Source organism: Taeniopygia guttata, chromosome 20, assembly GCF_048771995.1.
Source record: "Taeniopygia guttata chromosome 20, bTaeGut7.mat, whole genome shotgun sequence".
Classification (NCBI taxonomy): Eukaryota; Metazoa; Chordata; class Aves; order Passeriformes; family Estrildidae; genus Taeniopygia; species Taeniopygia guttata.
In genome coordinates, this window is record NC_133045.1 from 744,179 (window position 1) to 771,781 (window position 27,603).

A 27,603-nucleotide genomic window follows, 5' to 3' on the forward strand; every position below is an offset into this window, starting at 1 on the left:
ACCTTGCTTTGTTAGACTACTGGCAGGTCAGTGAGTTAAGAAGCTCATAGAGAGGTCTAGCAAATGCTGGTTCTGGTTCAGAGCCCAAGGGGAGTGTATGGGGTGGCAGAAGGAATAGCCCTGAGCACAAGATCAATTAAATTGACTCACAGCTCATGCCCCCAAAAGTTAATATTTAGTTACATTATTAATGGTTTATTACTCTCTCAAGTGTGGAGCAGAATAGTCCACTTACAGTGGGTACCAGAGCACTCAGTGAGAGAACAGGAACTCTGCAGGCTGCACCTTCTGTCCTTGACAAACACACTTTCTTCATGCCCTTCTTGTAGACACCCTTTACACTGCCTAGCGAGACATCCTGCCTGCGCCACGCTGCATCAATGCTTCCGTAACTGCTGCCCAGTTCCAAAACACAAATCTGGCACGTTCACTCCTGGTATTTGCCCTCTGCTTGTGTAGAAGTGTTGTGTTTGAAAGTAACAGACACTTCTAGACTCTGGCACACTTGGTTTCTTTCTGCTCTTTGCTCAGGTCAGCTATGACACACTGTATCAGCGTAGTTTGAAAAGAGATTCAAGGTTTGTTACTTTACAGGTGTCTAATTCCAGCTAATGTCTGAATGCTTATCTGGTCTAGTGCAGGGAAGCAGTGATACGAGAAAGCAGGTGGAAAACATGTGGCCAGGAGACAGCCAGACTTTTACAAACCTGCAGTCCTTAAAATAAGGGAGATGAACGCAAGAGAAGCTCATGATCCACAGGTTGTGTTTTGAAGAGCTGGATAAAATTCAATTTTCATTCAGGGCCTGGAAACTTTATCAGAAGTTTTTCTTCTGAAAAAAAAGTATTTTTATCTTTTGCCTTTATTTGGATAGTAGGTAAAAATAAACAGCAGCTGCAGCCCACCTGCTGCAAATAGGAGGTGGGTAGCAGAGGCAGCGTGGCTCCCAGAGCCGGCTCTCAGCAGCCGTGGGCACTGCCTGTACCACACTTGCTGCTGAGGCACAGTGATGAGGCTGTGCAGGCAGCTGCCATTGATCCACCCAGCTCACCTGGGATTCACAGCTTCAAACAGCAGCAGTGCCTGGAGGTCGGGAATGAGAAGAGCAATGATGGAGGAAGAACAGAAGGCATGGAGACCAGCTACAGGTGTAGCCTGCTGGGATGACTTCAGGAGCCTGTCCTTGTGGAAAAGTATAAAGTGATACAAGTTCTTAAACACTTGCATCTCTGTAACACTCTCCCATAACTTTCCCAGCTTCCAACAATCTGTAGGTCCAATGAGACTTCCTTAACTGGAGGTGTGGTCTTAACTTTCTGAGGATGAGGTTGCAACTGCCAAACAGTTGAGCCTTTGGTACCTCTCTCCCCCTGTGACCAGAGCAGCTGAACCTTATTAATTTGTGGGGTAAAGAACCACGTAATTCCTCATCTTGTATCTGCTGATTTTTCATGAAATCTCCTGGCCCTTGGTTTGGAAGCTGGGGAGCAATTGACTCCATTTCCATACTCCCCAGAAGCGATACCCTAACAGCTTGTGACCCTCACATGCTCCTTTTTGGGCCAATGTGCTTGTGACTATCCTGACAGCCCTGGTACAGCAGCTGACCCTGACCATACTGCTGCTCCTCCAAAACAGCCCCAGGGAGCTCTGTCATTGCTGAGCCAAGGGGCCTGTGGCAGGATGCCAAATGCATGCAGGCCCATGCTGTGGGTGAACGAAGCAGCACAATGGAGTTGTTTTGTTCTCTGTTCCTGATGAACAAGGATTGATTTGCTTTGCTGAGAGCCACAAACCCTGTGCTGACATTGTCACTCATCCCCACTCGCCTCTGGGTTATCATCAGCCCTGAGCCCATGCTTTCATTTTCCACTCTAGGAAGGTTTGACTCAATGTGTAGCACATTTTGAGTGTGCTTACCCAAAGGCAAATGAGTTTTGTCACTACACCTTCCATCACTTTTTCCATACCTCTAAAGAGTATATTTAAGTAGCACAGGTCCCAGTACAGATCTCCACAGTGCTCCTCAAGTGATCTCGACTGTGAAGACAAATGCTGGGTTTCTTAAATAAGTATTTCAGTGGACTTCTCTTCTGACTGCATGGTCTCCTAAGTCCCTTAAGAGATATGTCTTAAGACTCCTTGTGGTCCTGTGTCTTGGAAAACCAAGTAGGCTGCATTGACTGAATTATCTTTATTTATATCACTAGTGATTCATATGAAGAATTCCAACAGATCTGCACAGCAGGTCTTCTTCCATTTAAAAGCTTACATTACCCTTTCCCAATATTTATCAGGGTAATTGATCCACTGTCCTCTGCTAATCTTATCAGTCTGTCTGGTATAGCTGGTCAGGGAATTTCCAGAATTCCTCTGAATTCCGATCTGTCTTATAAAATGTCTGACAGATGAATCATTGGGCACCATGGCACCTTCACCAGAGGAGCATAACCTCTCACTTAACACTTCCAACTATTTAATATTTAAACTTATTTAAAACTCCTGGTTTGATACTTTCAGTTCTGGCAACCTGCTACAAATGCATAAATATTTTTGTAGAGCCACTGCAGCAGACACTGTGGGGTAAGGCAGGGTCTGCGCTGACTCCCCACAATCTCTGTGAGTTGCTCTGTGCCAAGCCTGCATGCAGAAAAAATTATGTTTTGTTTTTCTGCTATGACTAGCTGTAAGCCCGCCTTCCAGGTTCCATTTTGACAGATCTGAAACAGGACACTTGGGTTTTTCTCCTTTGCAAATCATCTCTCAAAACCCCTCTGTTCATATATTTAGTCTGTTAGAGTTTATTACCTCTTCCATTTTCTCTAGCTTTTCAAAAAATGCTTTGTTTACAATAATCTCCCTGCCCTTCTGTTAAACATGCCGGCTTTCTGGCACCATTCCTTGTCTCTGCTGCAATGGATGGTGGGCATTTGCTCTCTGCTCAGTTTATGTTCAACAATCTTCTGTTTCTGTGCAGGCTTTGTTCTGAACTTTGAGTGCAAAACTAGTGAAGTTTTCTATGGTTTGCTGCTTAGGTTTTCTCCTTTTCCCCAAGGATGTTGATCTGGAATACATTATGGTTCGCATCGCAGAGCAGCTCTTGGAAGGCACAGAATACATTTCTCTGCCCTCAGAACCACGTCAATGATGGCTTCTCATGTTCTGGAGCTCCTTAAGCTGCTGCTCCACAGAAGTTTGTGGCTAAAATGCAGTGTTGTTACCACATAATGGATGCAACTTTGATTGGCAGACTTCATAATGAAGTGCTACTGGAAAGAGTCCTTCTCCTGTCCTTCTGCCCTGCCCCATGTCCAGTGAGTTGATGGTCTTATGGAAATCGGTAGGCAGAAGTGCAGGGTTGAGTTCACTGTCCTGTGAGTTTTCTATAATCTCTATGGTGCCAGCTCCTGAGAATCTCTGCTCTTGATCAAAGAGCCCTGCACTTCAGAAGTGTGTGTGAACCATAGTGGCTCAGGTACTGAAGGTGATAAAACACAAACCAACAGAAGCTTTAAAATATCTGAGATCAAACTCGTATAAGAACCACTGGAAGGCATTCCTTGCTGGGTATTTGCTGGTCAGACAAGGCTAGGACATTATTCCATTTGCTCTTAACATTTCTGAATGCTTCTCAAACAGAAGAGGAAAACCCACACCCAGATATGACTGCCAAAGCCTAAATCTACTGTGGGACTGATTGCAGAAAGAAGTAGACACATGGTAAAAAGGTTCAAATGTAGGAACCATTTCTGACTGCCACCCGCCGGCTTTGGCCAGAGAGGGAAACAATGGCAGTGCCACTGGACAGGTGCCACCTGTTAAACAATCCATTCAGTGCCAGTAGCTTCAGGGGCAGCTGCAGTGGAACTGCAGGTTTAGCTCTGGAGGGGCAGGAGCCTAAGCTCACAGCAAGAGGCCATGAACTGAAGATCCTTTGCAGAAAAGGGTCCAAGGATCTGAGGCCCAGAGAGGGGAGGCAGACTCAGAGACACTGCAGCAGCTGAGGACCCTCAGACTTTCCCTGCGCTGTGAAGGGATACAACCCCAGGGGATCCTTTGTTTGGGGTGCCTCTTTGGAGGCACCAGCTCAAGCTCTTATTTTGTTGTTTTGCTATTCAGCTGTTGCACCGTGATTAAATTATCTTAGGGATCTGGACATCTGTGACTCTGCTATGGAAAACCTGGGGAAGAAGCAGTAAGAAACTTGCTGTGACTGAGTGTGGGATGTGAGCTGCCAGGGGTTTGGTCCCAGTTCAGGTGGTGTGAGTGTGACTGCCAGAGTAGCTCTAGGAGGGTTGGACAGGGAAGTTCCTTAACACCACCAAAAATTTCCCATATTGAGAAAAAAACATTCTGAGTGAAAGAGTGAGGTATCCAATGGCAGTTCTAGAGGTGCTCAATGCCTTGAGCTCCAGAAACTCACAGGAAGCAGAGGTAGCAGTCCAAATTCCAGCTATGCTCCCACAGACTCAGGTCACAGTGTGATCCAGTACTTGAGTTTTAAAGGTTATTAAAGGTTGAAGAAACCATTTGTTTCACAGTGGGAGTGATTAATTACTAGAATTCATATTACCAATGATTTTCATGACTAATTTATTAAGTTTCTTTTTTGGCATTACCAGATAAATTTTACTCTCAATGTGAAGCTGCTCAAAGTTCAAAATTAGTTCCTTAAAAAAATTGGATTTTTTTTTTTTATTTGGACACTGGCAATAAAGAACACATCTGTGAAATCCCTTCAAAAAACTTTTCTAACATGAAAACCTGGGAGAACACAGAGCAGCAAGATGTGTGTTGCTTGAACTCTGCTCAAGCTTGCTGAATGTCTGTAGTAGCACAGGGCTAGAAACACTCTCAAAAAGCCTTTCAACTTAAGGACATTTTGTTCCTGGTTCACCTAAGGCAAAGAGAACTTCCTCTGCTGCTTTGCTGTAAGGTGGAAGAGATGCAGATTACTCAGGGCAGGCTTTCCCCTTTTTCACTGACTCTGTGGCTACAGCTATTTACGTCATCTTTGACAGTCTTGGCAAAAGTGAAGAATAGCCACATCATGCTCCTGGGGCAGCCTATCCCAGACACTAACTATGGGGAGATAAAAGCAGAGATTCTGTTGTCTTGCTTTCGGCAAGAGCTGCCCACAAATTTCTACATGTTACTAAAACAATACCATAAACTATGACTGTAATATAAGAAAAAATATTGTAAGACTGTAAATCATCACCACCTGGTAACTCTTCCCATCATAATACTGCCAACCTTAAGGCAGCTGGCAGCTGAGTGCTTCCCAGCTCCTTCTCAGCGCAAAATTATTTTGGCAATGGTAGAGTTGAAGGAGATGGCTGCATGGGAAGCAAATTAAAATCAGATTTAAAACAACATTTTGAAGTAAATGATTCGTTTCCATACAGAGCAGAAACCTGTGGGAACCGAGGACTTCCCTCTGGCTGCCCTGGCTGTCTCAAGACCCTGGCAGGGGGCTCGGAGACCTTGGCACGAAGTCAAAAACACCTATGGCTTAAATTTTGGCCTGTGGAAAAAATTGCCAACTTTGTATGAGGAATTACAAGCCACAAGGGTTTGAGTAATGTGGTAGTTGAATTAACACAGGGTGAAAAAGTAGAATTTTAGGGTTTTAAAATAAGGGCTCAAGGGGACAAGATGGAGGGATTTGGGCATGTCCTGATCTCCTTCTCCTTGCCCTCCATGTCTTGCTGTGATGGTGACACTTTTCTATTGGTTTAAGGTAGAGACACACTGTCCAACATAAATTATAGATATTTGCATGAACATAGTACACATAGTTTTTAGTGTAAAATGTAAACACCACCCTAGAGGGCAGACAGAATGCCACAACTAACTTGCTAGACAGAGCTTAGCAGGTCAGAGAAAGAATGTTATAGATAAGAGAAAATAAACATCCTTGAGAAGTCAAGAGAATGAGAGAATTTCTATTAATGAGAGAAACTCATTAATAAAAAATACAATATGATCTAAGCAGGCAAGCAATAGCTTCTGGTACTCTGTGTAATTGGATTAAGTATTAACCAAGAGAAATTCTGTATGAGAATCGAGAGCAGCAGAAGAATGACATATTCAGTCTGCTTACACAAACTCAAAAGCACCAGAAGCAAGCACCTGTTCCAAAGGCAGGTGATGGTGAAGGATGGACCCAGTGCCTCTCTGTGACCCTTGCTAATGCTCAGTGTCAGCCAGCAAGAACTGTCAAGTCACTTCCAAACACACATCCTGCCACAGAACAGACACTGGCTTTGCAGTCAGAGGAACCGAGTCAAGTGAGCTACAACACGAGCATGACTGACAGTCTGGGTTTGTGCTCCCAAAGCAGAAATCACAAACCCCTACAACCATGCAGTGCTGAGACCAGTAAGCAATTCATGACAATATATCTGAGATGTAGAAAGATGCACTTCTCCATCTCCTGCCCTGCCCATCTCTTACAAGAAGCAGTTAAAACCACAACTTTCTTGCACTCCAGTCAAGTATCCAGTGTCATGAGCAAGGCACCCAGCACAGACTGAGGAATACATGGTGCTTCTTACTCCTGCTCTGAGAGTAGAGCCCCTCTTCCCCACCTAAGGAAGGAAACTGGACCTGCCTAGATCTGTAATAGTTCAGGGTAAATTAAACCATAGCTGCTGAGCTCTGCTCTGTGCAAGACTGGCAGGGGGGCACTCTGCACTGTTGTTTTGAGACAGCAGAGTGTAAGACTGCAGCCTTCCCCATGGGCTGCAAACAGAACAGAGAACCTCTGGCTCTCTCCCATCCCCTGGGCAGTGGACTAAGGGTGCCACCACCTGCAGACACACACAGCCTTTATAAACCTGAAGCCTGAAACCAACAGAGATATGAATGCGCTAATACACAGGTGAGCCTGAAATAGTTTCTGTGACTGCTAGACCCCACACCACCTTAACTTCTCAAGGAACCTACAAGGTAAGCCAAGGGCCATGTTTCTAGCCAAGGACAGTCCTCCTACTAATATGATGTTCCAATCTGCATGTCAATACCTTGCTCAAGACAGTGAACACCTTAAAATCTCTCGAAGAAGCGAATGCAGGGCTATGTTCTGTGTTTCCAAACTTTCCACATCCCTGGAAACTAGAACTGCATTGAATTAAACCTGGTAGTACAGTTACTCGTTAATTGCTGTGAAATAGCATTAATGGATGTTGCATAATGGATGAAAATGGCTCAACCTAAAGCAAATTTATTTGCTTTATTCCCAAAACTCACAAGAACATAAAAAGTACAGGAACTTCAAATATTACAAATGCATAATCACCCCTTCGGCACACTGTTGTCAGAGAATACAGAAAGCAAAACTAATGTTTATGTAAACACCAGGGAAGGACTGTGCACATACATTTAGAAATAAGATTCACATTTCAGTCCAAGTCCAGCTAGTTAAAACTTCTCAGAATTCAACACGGCAGTTTTACAAAAAAAGTGAGCTTTTAGATAGAAAACCAGATGGGAGGAATCACAGGAAAAGCTTCCAAGAAACATAAATGATGCAAAAAAAAAAAAGGAAGCCAAAATAAAATTCTATTTTAGTAATTGTTATCTTCACAGTGGTTTTGCTGTGAAGTCAGAAGTCAAAATCAGTACTTTAGTGGCGATGCTAGTTTTAATAAGATTAGGAGCAGCATTACTCTAGCAGGTATTGAATAGACTTGCTTTCTAGATCAAAACATCTTATATGTTCTAATTAATTTCACTCTAGAACTTTAATCAAAAGAACTCTTTCTACAAATCAGAGGAACAACGGTCCTCAATATCCCAGACAAAATGTTTCAATAGGGGTGAGGACAAGCTCCCATCATTCACACACAGAAAGCAAACCCTTCCTCAAAAGTGCTAACATTCTATTTTATTTCTACATAGTAAACAGAAGACGCTTTAAAACATCTTGTATTCAATGTCACTGGGTAGCACTCACAAGCTGTCTTAAATGAAAAATGAACACAGTTTCAAAAAATGAGGACAGTGTCAATTCAACCTCTGCAACATCAGGAAATGCACACAATGGAATACGTCACTAACCTCTCAGCAGCACATACTTTTTGACAGCAGAGCAAATAAAAATAAAGCAAGGAGACTAGGCAAGGATAAGCAAACTTTTAAAAATGCAGATTAAAAAAGCTTCAAACTACTTTTAAATTTACATATTTGCAAAATAACTTCTCCAAAACTGAATCAGTACAAACATGGGTTTATTGAAAAGTGACATTTTTAGTAAAAGTAGCAAAAAATTCCTTATCAAGGTCTGACATTAACTCTGCAAACATTGTGCTGTCTTTTACTGTGGGCACAACCGAATAACTCCACATTTTCCAATAATGCCAGTAAGACAGCACATTTTTATACCAGGCAATTAATTTCCTCCAAGGGTTTACGCATATCTTGTCCTTGCTGTTTCAGATGAACCCTGCATGTCCTGGACTTACTTATTCCCACCTCCTCCTCAAGAGCTTTCTGCAAATACTCAGCCAAATCCCAGACCACCTCCACACTCCTGTGGGAATCCAGGGCTTCCCTCTGGCTGCCCTGGCAGGTCTGGGACCCTGGCAGGGGTCAGGAACCCCCCTGGACAGAGCGCCGAGAGACACTGTCTGTGATCTCTGTCCATGAAGAGTTTTCAATCTTACAGGATGAATTACAAGCTCTGAGTGTTTGATATAAGTAACAATTAAGTGTGGCACGGGCGGAAAAGTAAAATTTTAGGATTCTAGATTAGGGGTCCAAAGGGGACAAGATGAAGGAAACTGGGTGTGTCTTGTCCTTTTTCTCCTTCTTCATGCCCTCCATGTTTCACTGTGGTGTTGGTATTTTTCTATTGGTTTAGGCTGGGGACACACTGTCCAACGTAGGTGACAGATATTGGCACGTTATTGTAAATCCAGCACAGGTAGTTTGTGGTATTTAATGTTTGTAACATCCCACTGAGGGCAGAGCCCCACACGCTGCCCTGCAGGACAGAGCTGCGGCAGGGCAGCAGAACATGTTAGAGATAAACAGAATAAACAACCTTGAAAACAGCACAGACGAATTATGACTTCTTCTTTGGCAATGGGGCAGAAAGACAGAGACTTTCTACAATCTCGGAATCATCAATACCACAGATTCCGACACACTCCAAGCCCCCATCTGTATGGTGTGTGCTGAAAAGCCAAACACTTCTCTGCCTTCCTGTTGGTGGGAAGCAGCAGCGGCAGCTCAAATGATCAAATCAACTCATCAGACAAAATGCCAGCTTATTTCGGACTGAAACATAACACAGGATAGTTTTACAAATATATCAGCATATTCCTTGATTTCTATTTCAAGCAAATAATCTGGACAAGAAGAGACAAATGTAGGCTGAGACAGAACATCTACTTCTGAAAACAGCAGAGGGTCTGCAGATAATAATAAAAGCACAGGCACAGCTCTATTAACAGCGCAGATTTATTAAAAGACCACTATACCATCTGTCCATCAGCATTCCAGACCGTTTATTGACCATCTGCCCATGGACATCGGGAAAAGCCAAGCCTAGACTTCATTAGGGTTCATACCACTTTCAAGTAAAATGCAGATCTCAGATTTAGGTTAATACTTTTTAGTTCTGAGAATAACCTAAATTCATACTGATAAAGACTACTAAGACCCCATGCTAGCTCTCCACTTCATCTCCACTGGAGTTACCAGATTATGTGGGGTTGTTTAACTGACACCCACGCAATTTGTTATGTATCAGGGATAGCTTTGGTTGCTTGCACATGAACAGTTTAAGAAAACCAGGACAGCTGTATCTGGAAGTCAGCTGGACCAGAAAAGCTAAAAGCTTCCTCACACACATTCACTCCAGAGTAACAAACTTCAGAAGTAGGAAGAAGCAGAAACTTGTGCTGTTGACTTTGCTCAGATCTAATCCTGGAAAGTTACTCAAAAATAAAACCAAATATACAGGGAAATGAATAGAAATTCACAATGGCATTACCCCTTTTCACCAAAGGAAAGACCTTACAACCCTTAAATATACACGTTCCATTGAAAAGTAACACACATTAAATATACAGAAAACTGTGTGAGGAGCCTGTGGGCCTGGCCCTACACACTTCCTAGAGTCAGTGACAGTGCTAATTACATGTTCCTGAGATGAGATTAAACTAAACACTTTTCCCATTCATAAGCATAGCCCAGCTGCAGAGACTATTTTGAAATTCCAGATTTCAGACAGAGGAGGTCTAAAAGCACCACAGAACTAACACTGAAGGTGGCTGTTACCCTGGCTGTATCCAAGGAGAAGCTAGGGCAGGGACATCAGTCAGTCCTGGAAGGAGCTAGGACCCTGAGGTTAGTTCAGTTGGTTTAGAGCATGGTGCTAATACCATGGTCATCTCTGGCGATAACACCAGAGAATGGTGGGTTCAATACTGGCCATTCACTTAGGAGTTGGACTTGATGATTCTTCCAACTCAGCATACTCTGTGAAATTCTAGCAGAGACTTACAGCAAATTACCTCATGGCACAGAATACAGACAAATAAAACAGGACTTGTTCCAATATGTCAGTGTCTTTTACTGGGGAGCTCAAACTGGATCTGCACTGCCAACGGAGTTATCAACAATGCTGACAGACGCTCACCTTTCCCTCACCACCCCCTTCCCTCACTGCACTGCCTGCAGGCCTGCAAGCACAGCTCAGCATGTGGTCAGCCCCAGTGAAAGCTACAGCTTTAAATCCATTTAAAACAGCTTTTTTTTAACTATCAGAAAAATAAAAAAGGTCTGAAATGCAGATCTCGCATCACTGATGCTGTGGTCTCCTATTGCAAACACTACACTGTATAAGATAATATAATCTATCTCACAAGTTCTTTAAGCTTTACCTTAAAACCCACCAGGCGCCTTCCAGATATTGTTGCTATTAGAAGCTGACTGAGAACTTCACTGCACTGTAACTGGAAGCCATCTTCCAGTTATCAGCCTTCATCAGTCTCTGGCCAGTTTGTGCCTATTCTTGTCAAACTGAGATCCTCCCCAAGGCTCTTCCTCCCTGTGAGACGCAGGACAAATTAAAACACTGCCCCAGCCTAAGTGCTTTTAAATCATTCTCTACACAAGAGGATGTTCCCTTCTTCTGAAAGGAAGAAGGTTATATCCTGGTAACCTTTTTCACTTCAAATTCCGCTGACTGGTAAAATCACACGAGTTTCACAGAGGCCTGGATATGGCAGCTGGATCTGCTTTGCTAAATTAAAAAGCAGCAGTAATTTTCACAGAACACAAGCTCAGTCTCCAAGTGTAAGCAGAGTTCCTGGTACTAGCAGGTGAGACAGAAAACCCAAGGATCCAACACACTATTCATCCTCTCTGGCAGATTTCAGAGACTTAAACCAGCCCTTGCAGTACTTTCCAGGTATGATGTGAGGGAATGTCAAGCCAGGTGTGCCCTGAAACTACACCTTACAGGGAGGGATGCTGGAGGAAGATGAGGCTGGGACAATATTTACAGTCATAAAAGACGCCATCTTAACATCTTGCTAACAAAAAAAAAAAAGGTATTCTACATGAATTATATGGTTTCCTGGAAAGAACGTCTTGCCTCCTGCCCAACTGTTGCCAGGGCCACCAGCTCACTGGTGATCTACAGTAAAGCACAGAAGCAACAAGCCTGTCCTTTCTGGCCTAGTATTCCTCAGAGTACCACTCCCTGGCTGCAGACCACTCAGCTTTTCCCAAAGCTCAGCCCTGGAGAGGACAACCATAGCTCTGGGACATGCTGAGTGCACAGGTTGGTAGCTACAGTGCCAGATTTCTGCAGGGCTTGCCCAGCTTCAGATCCAGGGCTGTTTAAAGAAAAGTGTAAAGAGGCTTTGCTTGTTGAGGGCAAGTGTAGAGCGAAAAGGCAGCAGCTACACAGAGCTTGCGACAGGGCCTCTTTCCTACCTTGCCACTCTGCTCCAGCTCCCTAGAGCCATGCTGCTCACAGCCAGGCAAGGCGTGGGCACGCCCAGAGCTTTGGTGGGTCGGTAGAGAATTGGCAGTGGAGGCCAATACACAATATTCATATTCTTCCCAATCCTGGCACACAGACTACAGTAGGAAGTGCCTCTGCTGTCTACACTTACTCAAAGGCACTGCACCTATTTTTACCCATTAACCATGTTACATGGGAGCAAACTCTGCCTCTAAAGGTAAGAGAAGATATAGACAGACTAAGATATGACAGTACAGGAAAGTGTTTTAAACCAATTATCTAACTTTATTTCAAAAGAAAAAACATTGCTTAACACTACTGCTGCTTTCCAGAGAAGGCAAAAATATGGACTACCTTCATAGGACTGTATTTACTATGTTCCTGCTGCGCATAGGCTTGCAAATGTTTTTCTGGAATCACCTACATCAACAGACTTCTAGTAAATTTATCACAATGTTGCCAGCCCCTAGTGTTCTCCAGCAGTGCTGTATGACCTGCCCTGTGCTGAGCAGAGGACAACAGACACAGCAGCCTCCAACTCTAGAGAGAAACAACAGCCACTAGCTGCATACCCACATGCTCAGTGAGAAGGCAGTAGGATAATCTGGTATGGCAAATGAGCCTGTGCTCCACAAAATGCCCTACAGAATCTCAGTGCTCTGCTCTGCCTATCACAGATCATGTCCTCTGTCTTACATGCTGGTGGAGTAATCACTTCCACGAAAGGATTATTCCTATGGCAACCAGAGCCATTTGGCTCACCTTTGTACCATCAATAAACTCCTGGTAAACAACCATGGCTGTGTCAAAACAGACCCAGCAAAACAGTGTGCTGTATCTGGGGCAGCTCTCTCACTTCCATCTCGAGACAAGCAGGTAGAGCATGCAAGCTCCTCCTTTCCCAGCCAGTGAACCAGACAGGACATGAAAGATAGGCAGTTCTTCAGCATACGGCATTTTTCCAAGAAACTGCTGTTCAGTAGACCAGCCATCCTGCAAGATGTTGTGCAGCCTTGGCAGAGCAGTCTGCACCTCAGAACTCAGAACCTTCATGCTGCTTGGCACGTAAGGGTGAAGGGCAATTTCTGTCACTGGATATATTCCAGTTCTTGTTGAATAAACCTTAACAAGAACTAAAATTAAAATACAGATTTTTTTTTTATCTCTCTCAACATTACTGCTGAGCTATGGGGAGTTACCAACTGATCCTTTTCTCCTGTACATGGTCTTACCTGACAGTTGAAGTCCTGGAAGTTGCGAGCTGCATTCTGTTAATGAAAAACAGGAAAAAAGAAAAAAAAAAAAGAAAAAAGGAGATAAGCACAATGCTCCAGAACACTCCCAATAATAGCATGAGTTTCCCATAGAGAACTCTATTATAGCACAGTTGAGACTGGCTGCAGTCTGGTAAGCAGTGAAATGCAAGACCTGTACAAGCAAACTCCATGCAAGATCTGCCCATTCCTATACAAGGTTATAGAGCTGTAAGAAGGCACTGGCCAAGGGAAGTGAGTGCTGGTGCGCACAGCTGAGAGTGTTCATGCAGGGACAGATGCACATAAGAAGGACACTGGCCACAGCTGGGCTGCATATGGGTCTGGGTTTTGTCTATGCCTGGCGTCCATTAACAATTTGGAAGCAAAACTCCTAAAGGACTAACCCTGGGATCTCACATACTGAGTGCAGGAAAACAAGCCATGCAGTCAGCCTCTGTGCAGCCACCTCTGCGGGTATGGGATTGTTCCATGACAGACACAGGGACCTGCAAGCTCCTGAAACCTGAGTGTATGGGAACTGTGTGCAGTAGCTTACCACTGACTCCTCCCCAAGGGTGACCCCGTGCATGCAGGTGAACACAGTCAGCACAGCATCCACTTGGCATCCTGCAGGTTGGAAGATCTGCAGGAACCTGTCCATGTGCCCACATGTTTGAAACACTGTCTCTAACTACACAGTAGGTTACATCACTGACAGCTATCAGCAGAAGGCTGAGCAAATCACTTGAGATGGCATCCCAGCTTAGGGATGTGTTTTAGGCTTAGCACCTGCTGTGATTTGATACTGACCAAATGCCAGGCACCCATGAAAGCCATTCATTTACCCTCTCTTGCTCTCATCTGGGCAGAGGAGAAAGACAAAAAATTAACAAAGGGCTCATGAGTCTCAAGTCACGAGGAATGGGAGAAAACACTCTAAGGGCAAAACAGGTTCAAATTTAAAGGTGTAAAGTAAATTTATTATTAACAGAGTCAGAGGAGGATAATGATAAGTAAAATAAGCCTTTAAAACATCTTGTTTTTCCCCCAACCCCTTCTTCCTTCCCACTGACAACACAAGGAGAGAGGGCACAGGGGTTTTGGTCAGTTCATCACTTGAGATCTTCTGTTTGCTCAGGGAGAGGAGTCTTTTTCTCTGCTATGCCATGGGGCCCCTCCCATGGGAGACAGTTCTCCATGAACTTCTCCAGCATAGCTCTAATCTCATGAGCAGCAGTCTGCCCAAAACTGCTGTGACATGCATCACTCCCACAGGCAAACTGTCTTCCCAATATTTCGGTGTGGATCACTTGTCCACGGAGTGCAGTCCTCCAAGGATGGGCTGCTCTAATTTGGAAGCAAAGGCCCTCTCTCTGTCTCTGGAGGCAGGGGCTCTCTCTCCATTTGCATCTCCCACTAGATCACAGCTTTCTTTGGCATCCACCCGCTCTGGCACGAGCACTTCTCCCATAGTCTGCAAGTGGATCTCTGCATCCCCCATGCACCTCATGGGCTGCAGGGGCACAGCTGCTTCACCCTGGTGCTCACCATGGCCTGCAGAGGAATCTCAGCTTTGACACTTGGAGCAGCACCTCTTCCCCCTCTTTTTCCACTGACCTTGGTGTCGCCCTGTTGTTCTCCCTCACATGTTCTCACCTCCTCCTCTTCTCTGACTAGAAGAAAAACTGCTGCTCATAGGTACTTTTGATAACGAGTTCTGCTGATTCAAAGATTTCTACACGATCCCACAGCTCCGAGAGGTTGATCTCGTCTAGGTTCTGTGCCAGAGAGTCTCCCACCGTATTTCTGCTGCCAGCCATGCGGCTCCACCACCACCAAGCGGGCAGTGACGGCCACCACAGCGCTGGCGCTATTTAACACCTCTCTTCCCGCGGGGCACTGGGAAGAAGAAGCTGCTGCCACTGCCCCTGCCCTTCTCGCTGCGGCACAGCTGGCTAGGGCGGGGGGGTAGTAAAGGCTTGCCATGCACTGTGCTGGGATGGCAGGACCTGTGGCACCTCATCACTTCTGGAAAAATCTGTGTGCATGCTGTTTTAATTTTTCCTTCTTAAATATGTCATCACAGAGGCGTTACCAACCTCTCTGATTGAGCCAGCAGCATGTCCATCTTCAGAGCCATCAGAGATTGGCTCTGTCGGACATGGTGGAAGCTTCTAGCAGCTTTTCACAGAAGCTACTCCCGTGGCAATCCCTCGCTACTAAAAACCAGGCTGTGCTAAATCAACACAGCACCTTAGTACTAAAATTAATAGGAGAAAACTAGGATCACATATGGACAACAGAAACACTCCAAACATTTCTTCTGGCTGAACACCCTCATTCCTCTCCATGTGTAAACACATGGCTGTGTTTTCCTTGCTGCAGAGCCTTGCCTTGTTAATAAGGCTTGCTACCTATGCTCTGCACTTTGAGACATTTGAGATATCTGCAAACCTGTTTTAAGAATCATTCCCCTCTTTCCTCCTGTGTGTTAAGTATGGAACTGTGGCCACATTTTGAGCAGGACATAGCAAAACCCACTAAATCCTGAGTAAGAAGGTGATCTGAATTTGTATTTAGAAAAGTCTGACATTCCCCAAGTGAGTAGGGATGAAATGACACAAAGCAAGGAATGAGGCTCTGAATTGGGCTGCTTGTTGTCAAGGCATACTATGAGGCAAAAGAAGCTGACATGCTGACATGCCCTGACTCACATACTTGATTTAACACACTGAAAATCTGACTTTAAACCATTTATTCCTTGCCTTAATTTGAGAAACTTTAAGGCAAGTTTTTCAAGCCTCTGAACATGCCATAGCTGCACCTCAAAGCACAGAGTTGGCTCAGCTGACTCAACCCAGTCTAAGGGCTGCCCATTTCATTTCCTGAATCTGGCTCTGACATTTTAGTAACTTTTAACTGAGGCTGAATTAAGTGGAATCAAAGGTGCCAGAATAATAAAGTGTCACTGGGATAGTTTTTCTGATCAGGCAATACTCTCTTTTCCTCTCTCTTTCAACTAAATGGGAACATTTGAAGTTCCTTTGCTTCCCCAGTAAAAAGTCACTGCATTTTAGTAAGCCTCAACGAGGTGAACAAACATAAAGTATTTTACTTTACTGCACTTGATATTAGGCTTAAGTTACACACAAACAAAACAGTGTTTATATTCTTCAAAAGTCAAGCTTGTAACTTTTTGCTGATTTGAGGCAGAACAAAGCCAAGACTCAGTGGTCCACCTATAGCTCAGACAAGTGAACAAGATACAACCCATTTCCACTTCCACTGGCAATTCCACTGGTTTAAGAGTCTGAGACACCAGAGCTCCTTCTCTGTGTACAGTAGCCTTTGTGTCTGAGGAGTTCATGAGCACTCACTCATTAGCACCTTAAGAGTGTTACTGCACTATTTCTGGCCATTAAACCATGCTGGCTCAAACTCCTACATCTAAAGTGGGTGGTCAGTAAAAAACTTAGTGAACTGCCACCTCAATAGATTTTGGACTCTGTTATGTTGCACAGAATGGTAGGTTATTGCACCATACCCTCATGCTCCATAAACTGCCTAAAAAGTACACATATATTATCTCAAGCTTGAAAGCCTTAATAAAGGCCAGACCTTGGAAGGTCTGAGGCCCTCATTTCGGTAAAAGTGTGAAAAGGAGAGCCACAGCATACTTCTCTTCCCATGTAGTAGTGAAGATGGTTCTTGAGCTACCCTTCATATTTCTCCCTACTGAGATACTATATATTTCCTGTAACTTCAACACTGAGTCAAGCAAAGAAGTAATCATTCTCTGTGTGCCCTTCTGCACCCTGGTTAACACCACTTGGCGTTCTGTTTGGGTGAGCACTCTGCATTTGAACCACAATGGACACCACAGCAAGAACTGGATGGGGCTGACCAGGCAACACTTGACAGAAAGACTGGAAACTTATAAAGCGCAAACCACTTTGATTTGGCACATCTCAATGTCTCTTACTTAGGTCAGCTAACTGAAGCAAGGGCAATCTACCCAGTTCAAACACAGAAAATCCCAGGAGAATCATGAGCAAGATCTGGGCCACTGCATTTAGGAAGCTTGTCTTCTGTAAATGTTTATCTCTTGTTTTGAAATTACAAACTGCCCTCAAAGCCTGTATTCCATATTTTTATTTGCTGATCTACACTGATTTTGTACTTTCAAGACTCACCCTTCCAGGAAACATTTTTTTAAAAAATAATGGAAGCCCAGTAGTCAGCACTAGTCTGTCAGATCAGGCAGCTGGACTGCAGATTTCAGTTGAGTTTTTAGATTTCACAGATACTAAAAACAGATATGCTAGAACACTAAAGAAATTAGCAAAAACTAATCTGTACAGGTTAAAACATAGCAGAATTCCAGAAATTTCACCCATTTTGTGGAGGATAATGCAGTCTTCTGCAAGCACACAGCGAGTGGACAAAGCACCACAGACAGCCCTTGGCAGCACAAGCCAGGTCCTGATCATCAGCCATCAAAGAGCAAAGCCTTAGGAACTCATACCCACACCACTGGACTTGGCTGTGAGCTATGGAAAGTGACCAAACCACATTGCTCATAATCAGTTTGCAGATGCAAGATGCTAGATCTTGCCTGTAATGAACTTAGGCACTCTCGACAACAGTTTGTGGCAGAATCCACTGAGCCCAAATGGCTCTTCCCCAGCCCATAGAAGACAGAGTGAAAGACAAACAGCTACTGCAATACAATGATTTTCCAAAGTCTCAGTATTGCATAAATCTGGGCTGCTCTAACTGGGCTCTGCACACATTAAAAGGAAATTACTCTCCATTACTAAATTGAAGGAGACAGGGCTGTTTTAGGGATCAAAGCACTAAAGGATCATTTAAGACAGAATATTTTCAACAAAAAAAAAGTAAAAACCAAACCAAACAACAACAACTCAAAACCAAATAAAAACCAGGACACAATACAGCACTTCTCTAACAAGGAGAAACTTATTAGGGGTTCTACAGCTACACTAGGTCAGGAATGGGATCACCATTCCAATTGCTGTTCAGCCTTTGCAAATCCTCGGTACAGACACAACATACTGTTTGGCCAGGACTACAAAATTACCTGAATTGTGGTGGTCTGTCTTTCCCAGAGACTTTGGAAGAGTGGGTGGTGGTAGATTACCAGAGTGGGGAAGAATTTACTGGGTTTCAGTGCTTAAGGTACTTCAATCTGTGGACAGATTCTGGCTGCTAGAGCTCCTTGCCAGACACAAAGTAATCCCGAGTACACCTGTGAGGACAAAGCAGCAGCCAGCATTACCTTGTCATTCAGGAGTGGCTTGATCTCTGTCAGCTGAACATCCTGCAGTTCATCCATTGTGCTGGAAGCAGAGCAAATTAATCCTCAAAGCAGCAAATAGGGATTCTGAAACAAAGGCATATTGTTAGAAACAGCATTACAAGATAAGCTAATCAAAGAATGCTGAAATATTTTTCATTAGACTTGTCTGTGCTCCAAATTAAGCCTGCAAGAAGCTGCTTGTTGATGCAACACAAAGCACCTGTAAATGCAGAAGGCAAACCTGTGCTGCTCTCACTGCCAGTCTGGTTACTCCTTGCCCTGCCCACTGAAAGCTGCCCCTGAAAGCTCAGGTCTTTCAAGTGAGAAACTGCTTCTACTTCCATGCATTGCTGGTATTTCAGCCATAGCTTGTCTGGAAATAAACTGGAAATTACTTGATCAGCAGAGTGAAAAACTATTTAATATGTGGCAATACTGACTTCCCCTGCCATGCCCTACGTACCCAAACCCCAGCATCCTGCTACCAAAGGCAAGGCTGTGCTGTATTCCTGAGACATACAGCCAAAACCACATCCACACACAGAAGACAGAGGTGTGGAGATCCACGGTCCTTTGCTGGCAGAACATAAGAGAGTCTAGAACTCAGGGCAGCCCTTGCTGTACAAGGTGAGATATAAAAATTGCCCTAGATAGTGCTGCTCCAGTGGAACATGTGCAGACAACACTGTTAGCTTGGCAGCCCAAACCATCACTCTATCAGATGGTGCAGAGTCAGCAAAGGAAAGAAAAAAATGTAATCAACAGTATAAGAAGCTGCCATATGTCTGTGGGAAATTGCTGCCACCACAGAACCAGAGGAGAAATCTTTGAGTATAAATACAGCAATGAAGATGGAAGAATAATATGGCTGAGTTTACAAGGCATTTAATTTTTACTCTAGACACTCTAGCTGTGTTTCCAGACAGAAGAATTTCTAGTGCAAGCACCTGCAAGCAACATAAAAACGGCTCTGGCAAGAGATGATCACACCTGATGGTGCAGACTACATGGTTGTTCAGGAAAATTGTACCTATTACTGCAGCTGAAATAAATGAAGCCATCAACTTCATGGGATGGAACAGAAGTAAGCATGTGGTGGACTTCCTGGGCATCAGCTGAGTGTGCCAGGAAAGTACCTTTGAATACTGTCACAAATAATATTCTTTGACTAAGATATTACAGGCTACTAACCACAGAAGAAAAAGAGTGGAAAAATAACAATTGTGTTTGCCACCCACCTTAATTCAACACAAACATGAGCTGGGGAGGAGGGATCCCCTTCACCCCAGATGCTGTGCAAAGCTGCACCCTTTGTGCCAGAACTAACACTGGCTGGGGGCTGAAGCCAGTCTGTCATGAAAAAAAAATAAAAACAAAATGCCTTTCCTTCTGAAAATCAGCCATAGGAACATCTGTCTCTTTTAGCCCCTTTGCTTTGGGAAACTCAATTATTTTTCTTTTTCTGACTTTTTTTTTGCTGTAAAACATACCAGTTGTGAAAGTTCCAAGAAATCAGTTAATCTATAGGTGACAACCCCCTTACTCCACAATGAATTTTTATTCAAAAGAGGAGTAAGAGCCATTATGTACCTCACTGTAAGCCCCAGAGGAAAGCTCTTTACTGTTATACTGCTAAGATATTATGGAATAAAAAAAAAATATTTCTAACAACTTCCATATACACTGGGACTGATCAAGAGCTCAACATCTACCAGGTTCTCTCCAGAACAGCATCACATGAGGCTACAGACACATAAGGAATTTCAAACAAGCATCACAAAGCTTATCTGAAGATAAGGTGCAGACAGGTGACACAGTGCTAGAATGACCACCTTCACCTTATTAGCTGGAGAGCATATTCCTTCTCTTATGCTCCTTTGAAAAGACACCTACTGGTGGCAGGCAAGAAGGTCATGCTTATTCTTGGGGTCACCCAAGAGACAAAGAAGTTGTCCACTCTACCCAAAGGAATGAAAAAACTGGTACACACCTGCCACCATTCTCTGTGGGTTTTTATACACGTAGGAGTTTTCCTGAGCCTTGGGTTCACACCTTGCATTTTTGCCTAAACCAGAGTCTACAGAGAAGGAGAACACCAATATAATAACACCTCTCTACTGAGCTGTGGCTGACCAAAGAACACCTCAGAGTACCAACTGCTCTGCATTAGATTGCTCAAAGAAACTTTTGCTACAGCCTTGCAGATATCTCTTCTAGTTTCCCCTGAGCTATACAAAGTCCCAGAGAGGCCCGAGATGCATCCTACACAAATCTGCCCGGTACACTGTTTGATGTCAATACAGGCACATCCATGAAGTGTGCAAACTCTAGAGATGGAATGACACACATTTTGTACCCATGCACTACATTGTTAATCATTTATTACATGAGAAAAATAAAAACCTAGTAGGGGTTCAAAGCAAGGATTATCAAATGCATTTATCTCATTAACTTTGATTTAATACAACTACAGCGCACACAAGAAACAATATTGAAACAACTCTGAAATTAATCTGATGTTTATCTTCCTAGTCCATTATTGCTCCAAATGCTGTCTCAAGGGAAGGAGGTTCTCTAGGGCAGCAGCTGTTAGCCATAATGTGCAATATGTGCTGCCCCTTCCTTAAAGCAGGCTGGACAGCAACAAAAAAGGGCTGCTGATTTAGGTATTGAGATTTATATGAAACTTCCTTGAGACAGAAGAGACAACCTTCCTTAACACCAGCTGGGCTCAAATAGCTGTGAAAATCTCTGTAGGGAAGTTCACAGAAGAGTAAGAGACTTGCTTTGCAGAGAGTCTGCAGCACAGTCAGCCTGGGAAGCTTCTCAGCTCATAGCACATTCTCACCCAGAAGTAAGAACTATGAAGGGTCCGTCCAGTGGGGCCAAAATACTTAGGTGAGCCAGGAAGTCACTGACAACTGTTCAACTGAGAGCAAAATCACACAGAAAGATTAAACCTGCACAGCCTCAGATGGTGGATTTTTTTCTAAACATTTTGATTCTATATCTATTCACCTAGCTTGTAAAGTTTTTTGAAGGCTTTTTGAATAAAAAGGTACAGGGGGTCAGCATTACTCCTTGCAAGCAGCTTTTTTAGCTTGCTGAACCAGCTCTTCCCAATCCACTCACTAGTGAGCTCTCCAGAAAATGGCTGACACAGGCTCAGCACTTCATTTTATTCTGGTCAGCAGGTATTCTATTGGAGATGCACATACTTTTCCCAAGATCGCGCCAAGCTCAGTGTGATTGCCCTAGATTACATCTGGGTAATTTGTCATTACAGCATGGAATCTACTAGCTCTATATGACTATTTGCCATAACTTCACCTAAGCACCCTGCTATGCCAACAGTAACATGTGTTTTGGTTTGAAACATAGCAAATGGGCACATTTGAGCAAAAAAGGCCTCAAAAATTCTCAAAAAAAAGGATGCTTTGTAGTAGAGAGACCTTTGTAGAACACATCTCCCATCTCCAAGTGCAGAGGCATAGGAAAGGGTGGGGTGTTGGTTAGCTGGGCTATCCTCTCTTCCAACCATTCTAAAGACTACTTGGAAAAGCTCTAGGAGCCAATTCTCTCCCTCCATTCCTCCTATTTTTTAAAGAGACAAACATGTCATTTCATAAGCTGAAAGCAAGTTTAAAATACCACAACAAAGCAGCATAAATATTCATAACACTGAAAAGCCTTTTGTAGAAGACAGGCCACAGGCAAAGCAAAAGGTTCACCTGAAACAATCCATGTATAAATCACACTTTTTTTTTTCTATAAATGGCCCAGTACCACTTGCTTTGCAAGTATTCCTCTTGCTTCTATTTATATATTACTATAAATACACTCAAATCCCCCCAGCTGAAACTGTCTATCCCTCTCCAAAGGTTCCCTAAAGGCTGAAGCAGATTCTATATTCTTTGAAAACCACTAAGACAAGAATCCAGGAAAGATGTGGTGAATTATTAAGCACAGAGACTAGAATCAGGGTAGAAAACAGAAGGCTAAAAAAAAAAACAAGGCAGGTGAGCCCCAGAAAGAAACCATCAACCTATAAATAAGATCTTAAATATGTGTTTTCATGTTTACTCTAAGACAAGGCTGATCTCAATTTACCTCATTTCAATACAAATAAAGAAACTGGAATTAAGCTCAGTAGTCAAGAGCATGAGCACTACAGGCCTGGACCTACCAAGTGTGAGCTGCAATATCTGCAGGTTCTGAGGCTCTGCTTTCTGGTCATTGAAGCTCTGGCACAACTGCTTCCTGCAGGGTTAGGAGCTGCAAGAGCTGCATCTTGAATTCAAATGTTTTCTTATGGAGGTACAATCTCTTCACACTATTTAGGAACTCAGTGCAACAAAACCTTGCATTCAGAGTCTAAAAATTCTTGGATTTTCACCTCAATTTAACTATAGCTTACAATGTGTCACCTCCATAGCCACTTACACTCTTACTTCGTATATTAACCGCACTGAGGCAAAATTACACCCATCAGTTGTCAAGCTATGCTACAAAACATGGCATTAAATGTACCTACACATATGCTCCCTCATTTGGCAGACAACAGGGGTAAGCTGAAGAAGCTCCTCTCTAGGGACTCACAGCCATAACAGTCTGGGTAAGGTTCCAGAGAACCACTCCCTGACAAGCCAGCTACATCTTATAAGATGGAAAGCAGAAGTGTTGCTCCCAGGTATGCAAAGGAAGATGGGAACAATCCCACAGCTTACAACCCATGCCAGAACCAAAGTACACCACCCATGGTCTGCAGGCTTACTGCATTTATTTTTTGAACCATTTTGCTGTGTAGCTCTCCACTGCAACTCCTCCCTTTCTGTATAAGGGGATTCTCACTTCCTGTGCCTCCTGTGTTGCTCTCCCATAGACGTGAAAACCAGCTACCTGACAGGGCTCCTCAGCCTGGCCAGGCAGACCACAGTCTTGGCATATAGATCTCAGCTAATTTTCATTTATGGGCCTTGAGACCCTTGGGCATTCCTGTTCTGTTGCTCCTCTACCCTGTGCAAGCCTCTAGACAGTAGTGTGCTTCCCAAAACCTGCACAGGCTACTCTGTTTTCTATACTAAAATGCTGGCTGACATGATAAACTTCCAGAGAAAGAGACAAAGGGCCCAAATTCAGTTTCTAAATATCTTCCAAGGTTGCTCACTTTGCATTCCAGCTCATGTATTTTGGAACCGTGCCACATGGTGCTCCACCTCCAAGATAAACTGTGTGCCTGCAGAAAGAAACTGTGTTCTGCTTCACCAGTGCAGTCCCAGGTTTCACTGTTGCCAAAATGATTTTTGCTTTTATATTACCCTTAATATATATTTGTAGCTCTGTAGATTATTGCTGCATAGTTATATAGCTCCTAGCTAACTCCAGTACTCTTCCCTACCCTGATAGGCAGAAAGACAAAACACATTCCAGAAGCTCCAAGCCCTGGGGGCCCAAGATTAGGTTCTCTGGGAGCCAAGGCTGAAACAAGGTTTTCGAGACACATTTTCATAAACGAAGTTTAGTTCTTATCTAAGGAGGGGAAGAAATCAGAAAAGGGTAGAACCAGGGAGGAACTACCTGTGCTTCTAATAGGAGATTCTTGTCAATTATGCTAATTTGATAAACTTACAAAACAGTATTCACCCTATGTGGGGGTTGGCAGTTTTCCATATCTGCCCCTGGAGGCCCCCAATAAAAACCAGCCTGTATATTACCTCCTATACTAATATTGTCTCAAAAGTGTTTTGTTTTATTCCTAACTCTTTAAGGAATCACTGCACTTGAGCAAAGCAATAGCAGCTTCCTAAGCCATTCTTTTACATCCCTGGAACCTGAGCTACACCTAGGACAGAACTGTCAGCTGGTGCATATAATTTCTAAGGAGTTTAAACAAGACCTACATTTAACAAAGGTTTTGTAAGGAAAAGGTCTGTGCCCAGCTTTCTGTTAATTCTGGATTAATCCAATTTTAATTAAAAGCAATGTTATACTGCCATAGGTGTAACTGAGCTCAGCAAGCAGGACACTGCTCCTGCCGATTGCCTGAATTAACAGGCATTGACTACAGGGCTGATTAAGCAAGAATGCTGTAAAAGTCTTTGAAGTGTTTTACATATACCTGGACCAGTGCCCATGAAAACACTGAACTATGCTGAGCTCCCCTATACAGGACAGTCCAGTAAGTTTTAGAGTGGTGATACCCAGGATCTAAACTGGAAAGAAAAATTTCTGCGATGAAATTTGTGCAAATTATTGTCTTTGAAACAGAGTCTGTTCTGATTATAGCATCCCTTCCAAACAGTTTTGCAGCATTTCCCTTCTCCCCAAGGCAAATGAAATAAGCTGTGACTGTTACTACCAGTCACAATTACATATGGGTCACAGTTTTGGAGACAGGCACACGACTGAGCACACCAAAGGTCACACAACAACAGCCAAGATTTGTTGATGGATGCTCCATTTTACAGGGGGCTCAAAACTCCCACAGCTGACACCTGATTGGTCGAGCTCTCAGCACTGCCCAGCCTACTGGCCAATGATATGTCTGCATTCAGGACTGATGGGCGTGGCTGGCGCCCCCAGTTCGAGTTCCAATCCAACCCAGCCCTGCCTCACCCGGGAACTTGTTTACTTCTATAACAAACTAGGCTGGCCAAACTGGGTTTCTGTTATGGCCAAATTTATCTCTTCAGCTTCAGACCAGCTGTAGCTGTAACAAGTCATGTTACTCACATGTCCTTTCCTGCCCAAACATGGCATCACACTAAAGCAATACTGGTGTTACCCAGTGTCGGAGCTCACACAGCTCAGACTAAACCACAGACCCCTCATTGCCAGTTTGAGGGTGAAGGACACGTTCACATGGATCTGTTCCAACATGCTTTCACATCTACTAGGTTAACTACTACCACTAGCCCTGTAGCTCAGGAGATCCAACCTGCGCGAGCGAGGGCTCTTGAGGGTTTTGGCTAGATGCTTATCCAAATGAGTTTTGATTTGCTTTTTTGATTTGATCAGCACTGTCACCATCAAGGCATCCACAGCACCTTCTCCTCCTGCCATCTCCTCCCTTGTCCTGTGTCCCTACCCTTCAGTACTTACTATGTGTAGCTGACCTCAATTGCTCCCCAGGACACATCCACCCAAGTGGGGAAAATGCTGTCTTCAGCAGGAACATGCTTTTAAGCAGCTTATGATGAAATCTGACTGCTTTCCACCAGATCCTTCAATTTCCTCTGCAGTTTTATTTTCAAGCTTGTTTCTGCTTCATTTCAGCCATGCTTCCTACTAACCCACTGTTTTCACACTTTAAATGAAAAAAAAATTAATCAAATGTGAATACATATTGCATGGAGCAAAGTAAAGCATTCCAGAGCAAAGTGGATTTGAAATATGTTTAAATGAGATTTGAACAATGATTTTTATCATTAAATACCACTTTTCAACTTACTGAAATGCTGATTTTGCATTTTATTTATCTTATTGAAAAAGTTGCATTTTCATTAAACATTTAATTGCAGTGACTCAAGGCCAGGTTAGATGGGGCTTGGAACAACTTGCTCTAGTGGAAGGACTTAAAGGGCCCTTTCAACCCAAACTATTCCACCAAACTGAGCCTTTTTGCTGTCTGTGAGGAACCAGTGTTTAAGTTATTGTATAGCTAAACAAAGAATTAGTTAGACCTCAGTTTTCATATTTTCTAATGCAATTTTGATTGATTTTTTTAGTTCATTTGTGTGGGGTGCTACTGGGATAGAAGAAAAATATTGAAATCAAATGCATAAGAAAAAATTTGCAGAGTAACTTTTATTTAAACTTTGTGTTCACTCAAATATATAAACTGTAGAACCTAAATCCAACATAGTAACGTATTCACTGGTGAAGGTGATCTTTTTGCATGAACAGTGTAATACACACACACAAATATATGTGTAGTCTGGATAAACCAAACTTATAAATCATCACAGACAGGAAGAAGATCAGGAAGAAAAAATAGTTCTGCTCCTCAGCAGCTAAGAGGACAAAAATGCTTCTGGTTCAGTTCATTCAGGTAAAGAAGAGCCTTTCACTGTGCTGTACATGTATATACATCTAAATCACTTCTAGTGTCTTTGCAGCTTTTCTTCTTCACTCAAACTTGAAAAAAAAAATATTTTGGCCATTGGAAAGTAGTATACTTCCAGGCAAAAGCTGAACAAACACTTCAACAGCTCCAATTCCAAGTCATCCACCATGGTGGATGTGGGAGAATTCATACATTTTATCGCAGCAAATACATATTGTTCATATTAAATATTGATTATTAGTAAGAATATTGAAATACATAGAAGACTGTCTTAATCTGCTCTAGCTGCAGGCTGCTTGCAAAAGGGGCATTCACAGGACTGACAAATTTTAAGACCACATTGTATGAAAAATAAATTGCTAAAATAAGATTTTTATTATATGCTTTTTGTCCTTTCATCTTCATTAACAAAATATTCCTCTTATGTGTGTAGTACTGCTCCTTGAGTTCTCAGAACAAGCTCTTTCCTTTTTGGCCCAACCTCTGTCATTGAAGGACAATCTCTTGTCAAGTATCAGTGCCATTACTTCAGACTCATTGAGACTGCAACACAGCTGTCCCTTCCATAATTTCCAGTCTGTAAATTTGCTTTCGAGCAGAAAACATCCCTGTGTATGTCAGGCTGAATTGCATGTCCCTCCTGAGGCAGCTGGCCAGGAGAAGCCACTTCACTTAGCACACTTAAAAACAGTAATGGATACAGGACAGACAATTCAGGACCTGTTCAGGAGGTAATTTCATTACTCATTTAAAACAATTGTGAATTTCTGCCAAAAGGGATGCTCCTGTTCTCCCTCCCTACACCAGACAGAACTTCCTACCTCTCCTTCCCTTGCACCAGGCTGATGATTATGCTGTAACATGGCAAATCAGATCTCCTTACCCTCTCTCTCATGTGTTTTTTCCAGGGCTACCTTTCACTTGGATCAGTGAACTGACTGATGAAAAGGCTCCTCATGTGCCATCTTTTTTTCTA

At 43.3% G+C, this 27,603-nt stretch overlaps 1 protein-coding gene across 10 annotated transcripts in view; it reads right to left on the minus strand.

Annotated features, from left to right (window-relative positions):
• Positions 1 to 27,603, minus strand: part of NDRG3 (NDRG family member 3) — a 59,243-nt gene that overhangs the window by 14,227 nt on the left and 17,413 nt on the right. For 6 of the 10 annotated variants that reach the window (XM_072917043.1, XM_072917041.1, XM_030288996.4 and 3 more), the window contains exons 2-3: positions 18,542 to 18,646; positions 13,219 to 13,254 (exon numbers count right to left, since the gene is read on the minus strand). In XM_072917043.1, coding sequence (XP_072773144.1) covers positions 13,219 to 13,254; positions 18,542 to 18,598 — 93 coding nt within the window. In that variant the 5' untranslated portion in view covers positions 18,599 to 18,646. Of the gene's footprint in view, positions 1 to 13,218; positions 13,255 to 14,052; positions 14,104 to 18,541; positions 18,647 to 27,603 lie in introns of those variants that run through there. The other 4 variants (XM_030288998.4, XM_030288999.4, XM_072917042.1 and 1 more) reach the window with 3 other exon arrangements.